This window comes from Meles meles, chromosome 7, assembly GCF_922984935.1.
Source record: "Meles meles chromosome 7, mMelMel3.1 paternal haplotype, whole genome shotgun sequence".
NCBI classification, from domain to species: domain Eukaryota; kingdom Metazoa; phylum Chordata; class Mammalia; order Carnivora; family Mustelidae; genus Meles; species Meles meles.
The window spans coordinates 135,316,030-135,334,124 of record NC_060072.1 but is presented as its reverse complement, the minus strand read 5'-3'; the positions used below and the strand labels follow the sequence as shown (position 1 = coordinate 135,334,124).

The window sequence follows — 18,095 nt, the reverse complement described above, 5'->3', positions numbered from 1 at the left end:
AAGAGTCTGCAACAAATGGCTGTGGTATGACTGCATGTCCACGTGCAAAAGAAGTTACTTCACACCAGAAACAAAAATTAACTCAAAGAGCAACAGCGATCTGTATGTAAGAGTGAAAACCATGCAGCTCTTAGTAGAAAACTAAGGCATAAATTTCTGTGGCTTTAGATCAGACAATAGTTTCTAATCTATGATACCAAAATAAAAAGCAATAGAAGGGAAAAAGAGGTAAACTAGACCCCATAAAAATTAAAAATGTATATACTTCAAAGGACACCATCAAGAAAGTAAAAAGACAACTAATGGGAGAAAATTTCGCAAATCCTATCTCTGATAAGAGACTTGTATTTACAATATAAATAATTCTTACAACTCGATAATAATACAAAACCTGTTTTTTTAAAAGGTAAAGTATATGAATAGATATTTCTTCAAAGAAGATATATAAATGACCAGTAAGTACATGTAAAGAAGTTCAGGGTCACAAGCCATCAGGGACATGCATATCAAAACCACAGTGAGATATACTTCATACCCACTAGGATGGCTCAAATATAAAAGGTAGATGGGATGTGGAGAAAGGGGAACCCTCCTACACTGTGGGTGGGAATGCAAGCTGCTGCAGCCACTCTGGAGAACAGCATGGAGGTTCCTCAAAAAGTTGAAAATAGAGCTACTCTACAACCCAGCAATCGCACTACTGGGTATTTACCCTAAAGATTCAAATGTGCTGATCCGAAGGGGCATGCACACCCTAATGTTTATAGCAGCAATATCCACAATGTCCCAAAAGAACCTAGATGTTCATCAACAGATGAATGGATAAAGAAGATGTGAGACACACACACACACACACACACACACACACACACAATGGAATACTATGCAGCCATCAAAAAAAAAGAAATCTTGCCATTTGCAGCAACAAGGATGGAACTAGAGGGTATTATGCTTAGCGAAATAAGTCAATCAGAGAAAGACAATTATCATATGATCTCTCTGATACGAGGAATCTGAGAGGAGGGCGGCAGGTGGTGGGGGGATAGGGAGGGAAAAAATGAAACAAGATGGGGTCAGGAGGGAGACAAACCATAAGGGACTCTTAATCTCACAAAACAAACTGAAGGTTGCTAGGGGCTGGGGGTTTGGGATAAGGTGGTTGGGTTATGGACACTGGGGAGGGCATGTGCTATGGTGAGTGCTGTGAAATATGTAGGCCTGATGATTCACAGACCTGTACCCCTGGAGCAAATAATACACTATGTTAATTAAAAAAATAAAAAATAAATAAAATAAAAGACAGATGATAGTAAGTATTGGGGAGGATATGGAGAAATTTGAACTGTCATACACTCCTGGTTAGGGTATAAAACAGTACAGCTGCTTTGGAAAACAGCCTAGAAGTTCCTCAAAAGGTTAAACACACTGTTACCTTATGACTCAGTAGTTCTACTCCTAGATTTATACCAAGGAGAAAGAAAACTTACGTCCACACAAAAAAGTTGTACATGAATGTTCGTAGCAACATTATGCCTAACAGCCCCAGAATGCACCAACCCAAATATCTATCAACAGATGAATGGACACATAACAAGAGGTAAATCTGTAAAGAGAAATATTATTCAACAATGAAAAGCAGTGAAGTGCTGACCCATGTTATAACTTGAAAACTTTAGTATGTTGAATGAGAGAAGCCAGTCACAAAGGATGATATATTGTATCACTCTGTTTTTGGGAACTTTCCAGAAGAAAAAAACTCTATGGTGATAGGAAGCAGAGATGAGGCAGGAATGGGGAGGAACTCCTAAGTGCTAGCATGTTTCTTTTGATGTTTCTAATTTTGAAAAATTTAGAGCATGGAAATATCCTAAAAAATGATTACAGTGATGTAGGCACAGCTGTGACTACACTAAAAGTCACTAAAATGTACCCTTTAAAGGGCTGACTTGTACGGTATGTGAATTACATCTTAATACAGTTGTAGTAAGAAAGTTGCACTGTGGGGCACCTGGGTGGCTCAGTGGGTTAAGCCTCTGCCTTCAGCTCAGGTCATGATCTCAGGGTCCTGGGATCGAGCCCCACATCGGGCTCTCTGCTCAATGGGGAGCCTGCTTCCTCCTCTCTCTCTGCCTGCCTCTCTGCTTACTCGTGATCTCTCTCTCTCTGTCAAATAAATAAATAAATCTTAAAAAAAAAAAAAGAAAGTTGCACTGAAAACAAGACTGCACTAAAAAAACAACATGTCATTTGCTCCCATTTATGCATTTATGTAAAATGTTAATTATACAGGGAGAGGCAAATGTAAGCAAAAGATTAAGAACAAAACCAAATTCAATTATATGTCAAGACCACTGTTTCTTTATGTATAAAGTAAATATTGTAACATTCTAGCAAATGTTCTAGTTACTTCCTGATGTTGTTTCAGTAACTAAAAGGATGATTCACATAAAACACTTGATACAATGTCTGGCATACATTAGTCACTCAATAAATGGTCATTCTTACCATGAGCGATGACAAAAAGATACTTCCTAAAGAGGTTCGATGTCTTCCAAACTTACCTCCATCGTAAAACCTATGACTTTGAAACATTGCTCAATTAATTCATGTTGGGATTTATAGAAACTATTATTCATCATGTCCTGTACTGTTCTCAGGTGGTCATTTTGTAGGTATCTGAAAAAATATGAGAGGATGAGTCAAAATCTAAAGTGCAATGGAAAGTGAAAGCATTACTTTGTTATGCCACCGGCTGTGTTACCTGGGAGGCTTATTTTCAGGCAACTTGTAATGGGCTAGTTTCTTCTTTTCAGCTAATCCAGCGTAGATGTAGTAAAAAATATGAAAATTTTTTTCTCCACTGAAAAAATAAGACATTTTCAGTAAGGCGATTAGTAAGAATATTTGCTAATTGTTAACATCACTTGAAAATATAATTATCAAACAATGAATACTGTTACACTGAAAATAAATAAATTAATAAATAAATAAATAAATAAGAAAGTGTAATTATCAGAACAACTATGAGTGCCACCATGGGCTTCCCGGAGTACTGAATTTTGGCTTGTTATTGTCGTCATCACTATTTTCAACAACCACTGTCATTAAATTCCAGACACTGCTAAGTACTTCATAGGAATCATTCAGGGCACATGTGTGAGTGATTACCAGGCATTGTTCAAGAACTGGAAATGTGGCAGGAGTGAAATAGTCAACAATTACTAAACTCTTGGATTTTACATGCCAGTGGGAGCAGAGAGTAAAAGAAACAACTTTATGATGATATATCAAATGGTCAGAAGGGCTACATTATCCCATTTACCTGCTGTAACACCCTAGTTACTCAGAGGAGTCCCTTATTTTATATACATGGATACTAAGGCTGAGAGGGGGTACCATTCTCCCCTCAGGTCACAGAGTTGATGACTAAATTGGATTCAAACCAGGGCTGTTAACTTTTTAAAATTTTTTGGGGTTAGTTTTATTTTCTTTCCTTTTTATTTTTTAAGATTTTATTTATTTGACAGAGAGAGATCACAAATAGAGAGGCAGGCAGAGAGGCAGGCAGAGAGACAGAGGGAAGCAGGTTCCCTGCTGAGCAGAGAGAGCCTGATGCAGAGCTTGATCCCAGGACCCTGAGATCATGACCCGAGCTGAAGACAGAGGCTTAACCCACTGAGCCATCCAGGCACCCCTCCTTATTTTTTAAAAAATTTTTGTTGTGTTATGTTAGTCACCATACAATACATCATTAGGTTTTTAAATTTATTTTTTTTCAGTGTTCCAAAATTCATTGTTTATGCACACATCATTAGTTTTTGATGTAGTGTTCCCAGAGTCATTGTTCACATATAACACCCACTGTTCCTTGAAATACACGCCCTCCTTAATACCCACCACCAGGCTCACCCATCCCCCACACCGCTCTTCCCTCTAAAACCCTCAGTTTGTTTCTCGGAGTCCACAGTCTTTCAAGGTTCATCTCCCCCTCTGATTTCCCCCAGTTAACTTTTCCTTTCCTTCTCCTAATGTCCTCCATGTTATTCCTTACGTTCCGCAAGTGAAACCATATGATAACTGACTTTCTCTGCTTGACTTATTTCACTCAGCATAATCTCCTTCAGTCACACACATGTTGATGTGAAAGTTGGGTATTCATCCTTTCTGATGGCTGAGTAATATTCCAATGTATATATGGACCACATCTTTATCCATTCATCTATTGAAGAGCATCTCAGCTCTTTCCACAGTTTGGCTAATTGTAGACATTGCTGCTATGAACACTGGGGTACATATGACCCTTCTTTTCACTACATCTGTATCTTTGGGGTAAATACCCAATAGGGCAATTGCTGGGTCACAGGGTAGCTCTATTTTTAATTTTTCGAGGACTCTCCACACTGTTTTCCAAAGTGGCTGCACCAACTTGCATTCTCACCAACAGTGTAAGAGGGTTCCCCTTTCTCCACATCCTCTCCAATATTTGTTGTTTCCTGCCTTGTTAATCTTTGCCATTTTAACTGGTGTTAAGGGGGTATCTCAATGTGGGTTTGATTTGAATTTCCCTGATGCCTAATGATGAACATTTTTTGATGTGCCTGCTAGCCATTTGCATGTCTTCATTGGAGGAGTGTCTGTTCATGTTTTCTGCCTATTTTTTGACTTATCTGTTTTTTGGGTGTTGAGTTTGAGGAGTTCTTTATAGATCTTGGATATCAGCCCTTTGTCTGTAGTGTCATTTGTGAATATCTTCTCCCAATCGGTGGGTTGTTTCTTTGTTATGTTGACTGTTTCCTTTGCTGTGCAGAAGCTTTTTATCTTGATGAAGTCCCAAAAGTTGATTTTCGATTTTGTTTCCCTTGCTTTTGGAGGCCTGTCTTGAAAGAAGTTGCTGTGGCCCACGTCGAAGAGGTTATTGCCTATGCTTTCCTCTAGGATTTTTAGGGATTCCTGTCTCACATTGAACTCTTTCATCCATTTAGAGTTTATTTTTGTGTATGGTATGAAAGAACAGTCAAATTTCATTCTTCTATACATAGCTGTCCAATTTTCCCAGCACCATTTATTGAAGAGACTGTCTTTTTTCCACTGTATATTTTTTCCTGCTTTCTCAAAGATTATTTGACCATAGAATTGAGGGTCCATATTTGGGCTCTCTACTCTGTATCACTGGTCTATATGTCCGTTTTTGTGGCAGTACCATGCTGTCTAACCAGGGCTGTTTAAGGCCAAAGCCTTATCTTTAACCACCTTGTTAACAGCTTTTCTGGGGTTCAGTTTTCTCACTTGTACAAGAAATCTCTGTGGTCTATGTATAAACAGCATTCCCCAGCTTCTGGAATAATACAAATAAAGGAGTAATAGCAACAACATATTCAATTATGTATGCTTATGTGTATATCTAATAGATATACATGAGAATACATTATGTATGCTTATATATGATGAAATCAATCATAGCAATGAAATGGGGGACTGGAAAGTAAAACTAGAATTATTTTGTTATTATAAGATGTTATTATAAGGTACTGTCTATCGTGTTATTTGAAGGAAGACTTGGATTAGTGATAAGTATATATTGAAAACTCTAAGGCAACCACTAAAAAAGTGAAAAAAGAAATATCATCAAAATATGCTAAGAAAGGTGAGAAAATAGAATCATAGAGAATGCTCAATTAAAAACCACAGAAGGCAAAAAAAGAGTGGGAGACAAAAAAAGGAACAAAGAATAAGGGCAACAATTAGAAAACAGTAATATGATAGCTATGAATCCAATTATATCAGTAATCACTTTGAACATCAATGGTCTAAATAATACCAATTGAAAGACAGAAATTGTCAGAGGGATCAAAAAAACAAGACTTATACATATGTTGTCTACAAGAAACATACTTTAAATATAAAGACACATATTGATTAAAAATAAATGGATAAAGGGGCACCTGGGTGGCTCAGTCATTAAGTGTCTGCCTTCAGTTCAGGTCATGATCCCAGGGTCCTGGGATCGAGCCCCACACTGGGCTCCCTGATCAGTGGGGAATCTGCTTTCTTTCTCCCTCTGCCTCTCCCCCAGCTTGTGCTCTCTGTCTCACCATCTCTCTCAAATAAATAATATCTTTTAAAAAATGGATAAAGAAAAATACACCATGCTAACACTTATCAAAAGAAAGCAGGAACAACTATTATATTTCATACAGAGCAGGCTTTAAAGCAAGGAATTTATCAGGGATTAAGAAATATATTACATAATGATAAATGGTTAAATTCCCCAAGAGACATAATAATCCTTAATGTTTATGGACATAACAATGGAGCATAAAACTATGTAAGGCAAAAACTGATAAAAGTGCAAGGAGAGGGGCTCCTGGGTGGCTCAGTAGGTTAAAGCCTCTGCCTTCAGCTCAGGTCATGATCTCAGGGTCCTGGGATCGAGCCCCACATTGGGCTCTCTGTTCAGTGGGGATCCTGCTTCCTCCTCTCTCTCTCTGCCTGCCTCTCTGCCTACTTGTAATCTCTCTCTCTGTTAAATAAGTAAGTTTTTTTTAAAAAAGTGCAAGGATAAAGAGAAGAATCCACTATTGTAGCTGGGAACTTCAACACACGTTTCTCAGAAATGGACAGATCCAGCAAGCAGAAAAGCAGTAAGGGCACAGCTGAATGCAACAATAATATCAATCAACTGGACATAACTTATATTATCTAGACTTGATCTTAGCCAAAAGGCCGAGAAGCGATAACTGATATTATCTAGACTACATCATCTAAAAGCAGCAGAACTCAAATTCTTCTCAAGCTAATATGGAACATTCATCAAGACAGACCACATCTTAGGCCATAAAACAAACCCTAACAAATTAAAAATAATTGACATCATATAATCTCTTCTCTTAGATCACAATAGAATGAGACTAGAAATCAATAACAAAGATAGCTGGAAAATTCCAAAATATGTGGTGATCAAACACTGCAGTTCTAAATAATACATGGTTCAAAAGATAAATATTAAAAGAAATTTTAAAACATTTTGAACTAGGTGAGAATGAAACCACGACTTACCAAAATTTGTGGGATGCAGTAAAAGTAGTGTTTAGAGGGCAATTTAGAGCCTTCAATGTCTCTATTAAAAAGAAGAAAGAGCTAAAAACAATAATCTAACTTTTCATTTTAGAAAGCTAGTTAAATGAGCAAATTAAATCTAAAGTAGAAATCCAAAGAAATCCAAAGCAGAGGACAAGAAATAATCAATGAAATTAGAAATCAGTAGAGAAAAACCAAAGACTTTTTTTAAAGATCAATAAAATCAATAAGCTTCTAGGCAGGCAATCTAAGAAAAAAAAAAGAGGACAAAAATTACTAATATCAGAAATAAAAGAAGGGACATCACTTACCAGTTCATGGAAATTAAAAGGATAATAAAAGAATACTATGAGCAACTCCATTCTTCAAAACCTAGATGAAATGGACCAATTCTTTGAAAGGTACAACTTGCCAAAACACACACAAGAGGAAATAGACAATCTGAAGAGGCTCAAAAATCTATTACAGAAATTGAATCAATAATTATTAATCTTCCAAAATAGAAAGCTATTGAATGGGTTCACTGTTGAATTATGCCAAATATTTGAATAATGCCACATGGATTCACTGTTAATTATGCCAAATATTTCCTGTAGAATTTATGCCAGTTCTCTACAGTCTCTTTAAGAAGATAGATGCAAAGTGAATACTTAACTTGCTCAATGAGGCAGCATTATCCTAATACCAAAACCAAATAAAGATATGAGAAAACTATAGACCAATAGCTTCCACGAACCTAGATGAAAAAAATCCTCAACAGAACTTAAGGAAATTGAATCTGGCAATGAATAAACAGAATTATATACCAAGACCAAATGGTATATACCCCAGGTATGCGTGGCTGTTTGAACATTCAAAAAGTAATTCATCATCTCAGTAGGTTAAAGAAGAAAAATCACATGATCATACCAGTAGATGCAGAAAAAGCATTTGACAAAACCCAACAGCCATTCATGACAAAAGCTCTCAGTAAACTAGTGATAGAGGGAGACTTCCTCAACTTGGTAAAGAATATCTATAAAAAACACTACAGGTGACATCACACTTCATAGTGAGAAACTGAAAGCTTTCACACTAGGATCAAGAACAAGGCAAGGATGTCCCTTCTCAGCTCCTTTTCAGCATTGCATTGGAAGTCCTAACTCGTGTATGCAGTTTGAGAGGGGGAAAGTAAAACTGTATTTCTTCACAGATGACATTACTGTCCATATAGAAAAAGCTAAAGAATTGACAAAAACAAAACCCTCCTTGAACTAATAAGCAATTATAGAAAGTCTGCAGGATACAGGTTAACCCATAAAAGTCAATCTCATTCAAAATCAGAGCAAGTTATTTTGTGGATATTGACGTTTAGATCCTAACGTTTATATGGAGAAGAAAAAGACCCAGAATAGCTAACAATATTGAAGAAGAAAAAGTTTAATGGACTGGCACTGTCTGACTTCAAGAATTCTTAGAAAGCTGTAGTAATTGAGACAGTGCAGTACTGACAAAAAAAAAAAAAAAAAAAGACAAACAGATCAATGAAACACAGAAACACAGAGAGGGCCCAGAATAAATACAGCCCATTGACTCTTGATATACGAGCAAAGGTAACACAATGAAGCAAAGACAACTGGACATCCATCAGCAAAACAAACAAGCAAAAACAAAACAAAACAAAACAAAAAAAACCCCAGGAATCCAAAGACCTTACACCTTTCACAAAAATTAATTCAAACTGGGTCATAGACCTAAATATGTAAAACACAGAATTACAAAACTCCAAGAAGATCACGTAAGAGAGCAACGAGCTGACGGTGGCTATGTGATGACTTTAGGTGCGACACCAAAACCATGATCCCTGAAAGACAAAAGTGATACATCAGACTTCATTAAGGCTGAAAACTTCTCTGTAAGAGAGATTTTCAAGAGAATGCAAAGATAAGTCAGACTGGAAGAAAATATTTACAAAGGACACATCTGATAAAGGACTGCTTTCCAAAATATAAAGGGCTAGTATCCAAAATCTATAAGGAACTTAGCAAACTCAACACCCAAAGAACAAACAATCCAATCAAGAAATGGGCAGAGGACATGAACAGACATTTCTGCAAAGAAGACATCCAGATGGCCAACAGACACATGAAAAAGTGCTCCACGTCACTCGGCATCAGGGAAATACAAATCAAAACCACAATGAGATATCACCTCACACCAGTCAGAATGGCTAAAATTAACAAGTCAGGAAATGACAGATGCTGGAGAGGATGTGGAGAAAGGGGAACCCTCCTCCACTGTTGGTGGGAATGCAAGCTGGTCCAACCACTCTGGAAAACAGCATGGAGGTTCCTCAAAATGTTGAAAATAGAACTACCCTATGATCCAAAATATACAAAGAATTTTAAAAACTCAACAGTGAGAATACAAACAACCTGATTTAAAAATGGACCAAAAGCCTTACCAGACACCTCACCAAAGAAGAACAGATGGCAAACGAGCACGTGAAAAGATGCTCCCTGTCATATAATTATGACATGCGAGATGCGAATTATGTCATGGGAGATGCGAATTAATCCCACAAGGAGGTATCCCTATACATCTATCAGAATGGTCAAAATCCAAAATGCAGACCAAACCACATGCTGGCTGGGATGCAGAACCACAGGAACGCTCGTTCACTGCTGGTGGGAATGCAAACTGGTACAGCTGCTCTGGCAGTTTGGCAATTTCTTACAAAACTAAACATATTCTTACCATATGATCTAGCAGTGGAGGTCTTTGGTTTTTACCCAAAGGAGCTGAAAACATGTTCACACAAAACCCTGTGCAAGGATGTTTGTAGCAGTTTCATTCATAATCGCCAAAACTTAAAACAACCAAGAAGTTCTTAATAGGTGAATGGATAGATAAGCTGTGGTATATCCAGTCAATGGAATATTAATTCAGGGCTAAAAAGTAATGACTATCAAGCTATGAAAAGATAAGGAGCACCTTTAAGGCATATTACTAAGGGAAAGAAGCCAGTCGGCAAAGACTGCTTTTCCATACAATCAGATTGTATAATTCCAGCTCTCAGACATTCTGGAAAAAGCAAAACTATGGAGACAGTAAGATGATCAGTGGGTGCCAGAAGGTAGGGGAGGGAAGGATGAACAGGCAGAGCAGAGAAGACTTTTCAGGCAGTGAAAATACTCATATATAATACTATAAGAGGAGATACCTGCCATGCATTTGTCCAAACTGGAAGACAATATACCACCAAGAGTGAATCTTATTGTAAACTATGGACTCTGGGTGATTACAACGTGTCATTGTAGGTTGAAACGTAGCACTCTGGTGTGGCCTGTTGATAACGAGGGAGGTTATTCGTGTATGGGGTAGGAGCATAACTGTACCTTCCTCTCAGTTTTGCTGTGAACCTAAAACTGCGTAAAAAAAAATAAGGTCTTAAAAAAATTTCCTAGGTCTTCTCCTCTTGTATGCGATAAATTTCAGCTGACATAGAAATTTTACCTTTGTTCTCTTTACAAATTATTTATTCTTTCAGTTCACAGAAGTTTTCCTTAGAAACAAAGATGAACATGTCCACATACATTTACTTTTCTAATGATGCAGTGAAAGATATTTGGGGTTGTAGAATATCTGTGGCTTTAGCTTATAATCTCTAGGTTTGTTTCAAGGCTCTGTCAAAAACCATTAGAAGAATAATTTTTACAAAAGCTCATTTTGGGCTCCAACACACAATACATGTAGGTTTAAAATAACATGGTTAAACATTTGATACTTGTGCCTCATCAATAACTCTGTAAGACACTCTATTCAGTCTTTAACAAATAAAAATGCTTAATATGAAGGTTTGTGACTTGATGAAGTGATGAATGCGGATTCTTGCTTTCCTTGTTAGTATTTCAAAAAGAATCCAACATTTTGAAAGAAAAAAGTAACACTGTTTTCGATTATTCTACCTTCCCGGTTGAGACTCTCCCCTAAGTCTGGGACAGTATAATATCACCGCACCTTGGAAGAGAGTTCAAATGGCCAGGAAGTCCAAACCTTTCAAATGTCAATCAGAGGGAACAAGGGCTTGAGACAAAATAGCAGCAGAGGAAGGGAAAGCAGAGAAGAGCTGTGAAAGTCTATTCTAGAGATCGACTCCCAAGTCTTTAGACATGGGGAGTGAAGGGAAGGTCAGAGGTTTTCTATAAATGGAGGAGGATGGTTTCCTACCCCCAAAAGGGGACCAGTGGGAAAAGAAAGACATTTAGGACTATACATATACAGTTGAGTTCTAGGGCATCAGGATATCTAGGTACATGGAAATGAAAAATGTGAACTTAGGTGGGAGTGAGAAGTACATCTTTGGGGGTCAGTCACATAGAACTAGTTGTTGGGGCCATGACAGCAGAAGAATTGCTAAGTGAGAGAGTAGAGAGAGAAAAGGGAACACCCGGAAGACCATGCTTTGGTAAATACACATTTGGGGAATGGATGGATGAATCAAAGTCAGAGAAAAAAAAATTCAGAGAAGTAGGAGAGGAATCAGGAGAATCCAGTCAGGGAACCAAAGACAGGTGAGCTTTTCAAGCAAAGGGTGGTGCATGGGCTCGGACGTTGAAGCGAGGACCGCATGTCCTTAAGAATGGATGTTCCCTGCCATCTTGTGCAGTCCCCAGTAACGCTTCAGTGAACACCAGCATTGTGCACGAGCAAGGTCAGAACCAAGCTACAAGTTGACTTCTTGTCTTTTCTCACCACAACAAAAGTTCTCGAAGACTGGCACAGCACATAATTTAGTCTGTTTTGTTCTAACAAAGTCACATCGATTGCTCTACGCGTCACACCTTTAATGCTTAAACGGTTGCGGTGTACAATTAGAGATGTGAGTCATAAATGTAGACACACAAAACTGCTGGTTTTCTCTTTAATTATCAGTTTACACTTACTGAGAATTGTAATTGGACAGGCCCTGGAGATGCGATAGGAAATACATCAACCTTCGGTTGGGTAAACAATCAGAGAATTAAAGAAAGAGGAAAAGAAGATACTGCCAATGATTTCCTATCTCATATGTTGCCCCAACTGCATCAAAACTGCATTTCAGAAGACAGAAGACCACAGCATCCCATACATGCTCATAGGACCAGTGGTTCCCAGGACAGAATGGCTGGGGACAAACACAGGGTCTCAGCAAGTTACCAAGTAATATTTCTCCATCCCTAACTGGATCTTCTAATACTTCTTCAGAGTTCCACTCAGCCATTTGCAGAAGGGTCCTCAGGTCTGTCTCATGTGTATTGACCTGCTTGGTGTCTGGGGGTCACCTACACAGCCAAGACCTATAACACCCTCAAAACTGTGGCAAAGTTCTCACAGGGGTGTGGCTTACCCCAACCGTGAAACTTCTGAATCTTCAACAAAGTGGCCAGCGATAAGGCTGGAAAAGCCAACAGTGCAGCTTTGCCTTCATAAGGCCTCATAAGATATTCGTGAAACAGTGTTTTTAATTTTCCATTTAAATTAATTTTTAAATTAATTTAAATTTAATTAATTTATTATTTAATTCATTAAATATTTAATATATTTATATATTTATAGATATAATATATAATAATAAATATGTTATATATTTATATATTTTATATATTATATCTATAAATATATATAATAATAATTATTATTTAATTTAATTTAATTTAAATTTTAATTCCAGCTTCCTCCACCAAGGACTCCTTCCTCCAAGACACATAGTCTCCTCAACCCCTCTCCTTTACCCCTTGGCTGCTCACACTGAGCAGATGAACTCATTGCCTACTTTCCTGGGAGACTAGAAACCAACAAGTGGTCAGCAAGCTTTGTTTCTAAGCACATGATCCAGAAGCCTGAACTGCTCTACTGGGGGAATCCTATCTCACTCAGCTTTATATCTCCTGTGCCCACTAGAGCTCCTGGCACATAGTAGCACTCAATAAATATTGCCAAAAGGATGGATGGACGGATGGATAGACGGATGGACAGACAGACGGAAGAATGGTGGATGTTGGAGTCAGACAGAGACATGGGTTCAAACCCCAACTCAGCCATTTATTGTTTTTTGGTATTATGTGACTTATTACAATTCTCAGTCCCAGTCTCCTCATTTATAAAATAGACAATAATATCCATCCTATCACTGTTAGAATTAAAATAGATAATGCATATAAAGCACTTAGCACAGTGCCCAACACAGTAAGTGCTCCATTAACAATATTTTCCTTCCTCCACAGAGACCACAACTGACCACAGCTGCCACTTCGTGGATGCCTCCTGCAGCATCTCGTGCAGGGCTGGGCCTCTGAGAGGAGCACAGTCAACGCTTGTTGCAGGAAACTATAGTAACGGGGGGCAAGGGCAGTGAAACAGCTATAATTTCTCTTCGTGAGAATTACTGGGCATTGACTTCAATGTGCTCCTTTTCTTCTTGAAATTAAGGAGCCCCTTTTAAGATTTCTTCTTTAAAATCTACATTTATTTATTTATTTATTATGTTACGTTAGTCACCAAATGGTACGTCATTAAGCCACAACTGACATGATTCTGCCATCGTTAGAAATAAAAAAAATATATAACAAACATATATATTTATAAATACTTAAATATAAAAGTATATATTTATAAATTACTTATAAACTATTTATAAATATTTAAACATATACAAATAAATATAACTATCTATAAAAATAAATGTGGCCAGAGATTAGGGTGAGACAACATGGGCAGAGGCAGAGAAAAAAGAAATTATTCTCTTAAGGGGCACCTGGGTGGCTGAGTTGTTAAGCGGCTGCCTTTGGCTTAGGTCATGATCCTAGAGGTCCTGGGGTCCTAGGGAAGCCTGTTCTCCCTCCCCCACTCCCCCTGCTTATGTTCCCTCTCTCACTGTTTCTCTCTCTCTATCAAATATATAAATTAAAAAATCTTAAAAAAAAGAACTTATTCCCTTAAAATAAAGAGTAGGTTCATTTTAAGACATAAACGTCTATTCTGGATATTTCCTGCCTCCTCGGATCTATTCTTTACTCTTTGTCTTATGCTCTGTGACCCAGGAATTCTTCAATAATCTACTTGGTACTTCATTTTCAAAGACCACAAAAAGCTTCTCTAGAATTTACAAATGCTATTGAAATTAAGTAAAAGAAGAAAATGCGGGTAAAAACATTTAAAGAATGGAAAAACTATAAGGCAGCCACGCTCCAATGACAAACTGAGTTGCATTTCAAGTTGATTGTGAATTTGGAACTTAAAGTGTTGATTGGGGGACCCAATAAACAACACTATAAAACTAGAATAGTTCTTTAGGATAGTTGGAAAAAAGCTTCATTAATTCATGGTATGTCTAAAATATAATCCCAATTGTACCATCTCCTAAAATTTATCCTATCATATACCAGTCAGTACTAACAAGTACTGTTAGTACTTGTACTAACTGTTAGTACAGTACTAACAAGATTATGTCTATGTCTACGTCTATTATGTCTATGGTTACAAACCCAGGGCTTCAGTGGGGAGCTCTAGAAGTTATTGTTCCCAAATTCCCAAGGAATTTGTGAATGGTTCCCCAGCACAGAGCTCCAGAGAACCTGCTGTGAATGGTATGCCCTGACACTGTGTATCACGGTGGTCCCCCCAAATCTCAGGAGTCCAGCCTATTAGGTCTTTCTTCCCCAGAGGCCTCAAGGAGAGTCTTACACAGTTAAAAGAAAAGGACAGATTACTTTGAGAACCGGTTCCATCTCCCCATCTGGGTGAGATCCCCGAGGTTCCTCTAGGTGGCCGAGGGGCTGACATGCATATCCAGTAAGTTCTGGGGACCTGGCACACAGCGCTACTAGTGGCTGTCATTTACCGAGCATATTCAGTGTCCCATGTACTGCGCTAGGTATCATTTCTAAACTTCACACAGCTATCCACACTATCACTGCTAACAATGGCTTAGGCTTATGGGGTTTTCCCTACGTGTCATTCATCGTGCTACATACTTCACAGGCATCCTCTTACCTGAGAAGTAGGTACTACTGTTATTTTCCTTTTTGTGATGAAAAACTGAGATACAGAGAGGTTAAGTATTTCAAATCACATACACACAGGAAATTGCAGAACCAAGTTCCTAGAAGGGTTTTTAGGGTTTAAATAACTTATCCAAAGCGAACTAACATGTATGTGGTGAAGCCACAATACAAAATATTCATCTCGTAATCATTCCCTGGGTATTTTGAATTGAGGATCAAAGCATAATTTTCCACAGTGAAAGCCGAGTTCAGGAGGTGGACTCCAGGCAACTTACATTCACAATTTATTCATAAATTGAATAGTAGCAAATTTGAAGGTATTTATATTAAATTTAATAATGTACTAGTATATAATAAGACTTGTGTTCCCATGATTTTAACAAAAGACATATTTCTTTTTTTTTTTTTAAAGATTTTTTATTTTATTTATTTGACAGTGAGAGAGAGAGAGATCACAAGTAGGCAGAGAGGCAGGCAGAGAGAGAGGAGGAAGCAGGCTCCCTGCGGAGCAGAGAGCCCGATGCGGGGCTCGATCCCAGGACCCTGAGATCATGACCTGAGCCGAAGGCAGCGGCTTAATCCACTGAGCCACCCAGGCGCCCCAAAAGACATATTTCTATAGTAATATAGATATGCTTGGTGTAAAACCTACATGAGAACAAATGAAAGACTTGACCTTGCCACACTTTTTAAAAGGTTTTTTAAGATTTATTTATTTATTTGAGAGAGAGAAAGAGCCTGCATGAGGGGAGAGGGGCAGAGGGGGAGGGAGAGGGACAGACTCCATGCTGAATGTGGAGCTCAATGTGGGGCTTGTTCCTAGGATGCTGGGCTCACAACCTGAGCTGAATTCAAGAGTTAGATGCTCAATGACTGAGCCACCCAGGTGCCCCTAACTTGCCACACTTTTTAGAAGTAATGTAACAATAATGTAACAACTAAATCCAATGTTTTGGCTATAGTTTCCACATAAGAACAACAAAGATATTTTGGAATCATTAGGACAGTAGAGAAATTTTGTCATTCAGCTACAAACTACCAAAAGAAACTCAGTCAACCTAACACCGAAACATTGTATTGGTGGCTGAAATCGGCTGGAAATTAACAGGACAGTACAATTAAGTCCGTACCTGAGACTTTTATTTCGTCTCTTATATATAACTGTAGGAAGGACAGAATTAATACAAAGATCTATCTATATATTCTAGCAATAAAAAGAAAAAAGACTCTTATTTCTAATTAAATTTCACATTAGTTTTATGTAAAGAAACATATTCTCTTCTACTTCAGAAATCTCTACAATTTATCCTATTGGCATCTATGATGTTTATAGGTTTTATATCTGGTATCATAAATTCAGGTGATTTATTACCTCTTCTACTAGACGTAATATGTGAGAATAAGAGGGATCTCTTTGATTCTAACAGTAAGTGCCATTCACATAGAGGATAATCAATAAACTTTTGCTGAGTTTTTTGAATAAGTAAGACATTCTGCTATTAAAACAAAAGCATTCTTTGCTTGTTTCCCAGAAAAAAAAAATTTGACACTGACTTACAGAGCTTGGCGGATAACTCGCGATTTCTCCAGAAGGTATTCAGAAATCTGTGCTCCCACGACAGCTCCGGAAGAGGAAAATTTCATTTCTAAGTATTTCCCAAATCGGCTGGAATTGTCATTTATGATAGTGGAGGCATTGCCGAAGGCTTCCACCAAATTGTTCACTTGTAAAATCTTCTCTTGCAGGGTTCTGTTATTAGCCTAGAGAAAGTGTCAAGATATTTTTTTAATGTAAAAAATTAATTTTGTATATAATAAAATGTCTCTTCGTTGATAAGCACTACATGTAGACGTAAAGGTCTTGAGAGCACATTCTTGGCATACTGCCAGATGTTACAATATCTGGTCCGCTTTTCCCTTCCTCTAGGTGAGTTCTCACTTGCTTTCTTCAAGGGGCAAAGAGATGTTTTTTACTGTTTCAACTGAAATATAGTTCTGTTCAGCGCCCGATTTACAAAGACAATTTGTAAGCAGTCTACGCACGGTGGGGTACACCTCTCATTTTGTTATTCCTACTCTACCTCTCTGGGGCCCATCCAAATGCTCCCCAAAGCCGGAACCACTTCTGTTGCTTCCATGGAAGCTCCTACAGCTGAAAATCAGGGAGTAAAGATTATTTTGAATTCAGAAGCAGGGGAAGTGGAATTATTGTGAAAACTGAGAACAGCTCAACAGTGCGGATGGAAGCGGGCCTGCTTGGCTGCCCTTCTATTTTCTCCTACCCCGTCTCATATATTTCTTCCCCCAAGCAAGCTTGTTATGATTATTATTCGTTCCTTATATACCACTTTACTGGGAGTTCCACCAAGTAGAAATTTATTTGGTTAAAAATCAACCTCTAGGAATGCCTGGGTGGCTTAGTTGTTAAGCGTCTGCTTTGGCTCAGGTCATGATCCCAGGGTCCTGGGGTTGAGCCCCATATCCCATCGGGATCCCTATTGAGCAAGAAGCTTGCTTCTCCCCCTCCCACTCCCCCTGCTTGTGTTTCCTCTCTCTCTGTGTCTCTCTCTGTCAAATAAATGAATAAAATCTTTAAAAAAATGATTTCAAAAAAATCAATCTCTTTTAGAATGCATTTTCCACTCTAAATGGTTAAGGAGATATCGGTCATTCACATCTTGGTAGAAATTAGATTGAGTAGATTATGTTTAGGGTAATACCTTGTTGAGATCAGCTATGTTGAAGGTATGCAAATTATATAAGTAAGGGAGAGGAGCAGTTGGTATTTCTGGAACATAGGCCACATTAGTACATAGACGGGCTAGAGGGGGCATTCACAGTGAGGGTCTGAAGGCCTATAAAGCATTTTAGTATCTTCTAAAAGAGGCAGTAAACATCGAGAGAACACAGTAATGAGCACTGGGATAAACATGGCTCTTCAAAATGTTTGGGGCTAGTCTTGCGCTCCTGAGAAAGATGAGAAAGCGTCTTTGT

The 18,095-nt window shown here is 38.1% G+C and overlaps 1 protein-coding gene across 1 annotated transcript in view; it reads right to left on the bottom strand.

Annotated features, from left to right (window-relative positions):
* The window catches only part of MYO3A (myosin IIIA), a 230,683-nt gene that overhangs the window by 120,963 nt on the left and 91,625 nt on the right, over window positions 1-18,095 (bottom strand). The window contains exons 13-15 of the mRNA XM_046012977.1: window positions 16,660-16,862; window positions 2,762-2,860; window positions 2,562-2,676 (exon numbers count right to left, since the gene is read on the bottom strand). Of these exons, the coding sequence (XP_045868933.1) occupies window positions 2,562-2,676; window positions 2,762-2,860; window positions 16,660-16,862 (417 nt within the window). The remainder of the gene's footprint in view (window positions 1-2,561; window positions 2,677-2,761; window positions 2,861-16,659; window positions 16,863-18,095) is intronic.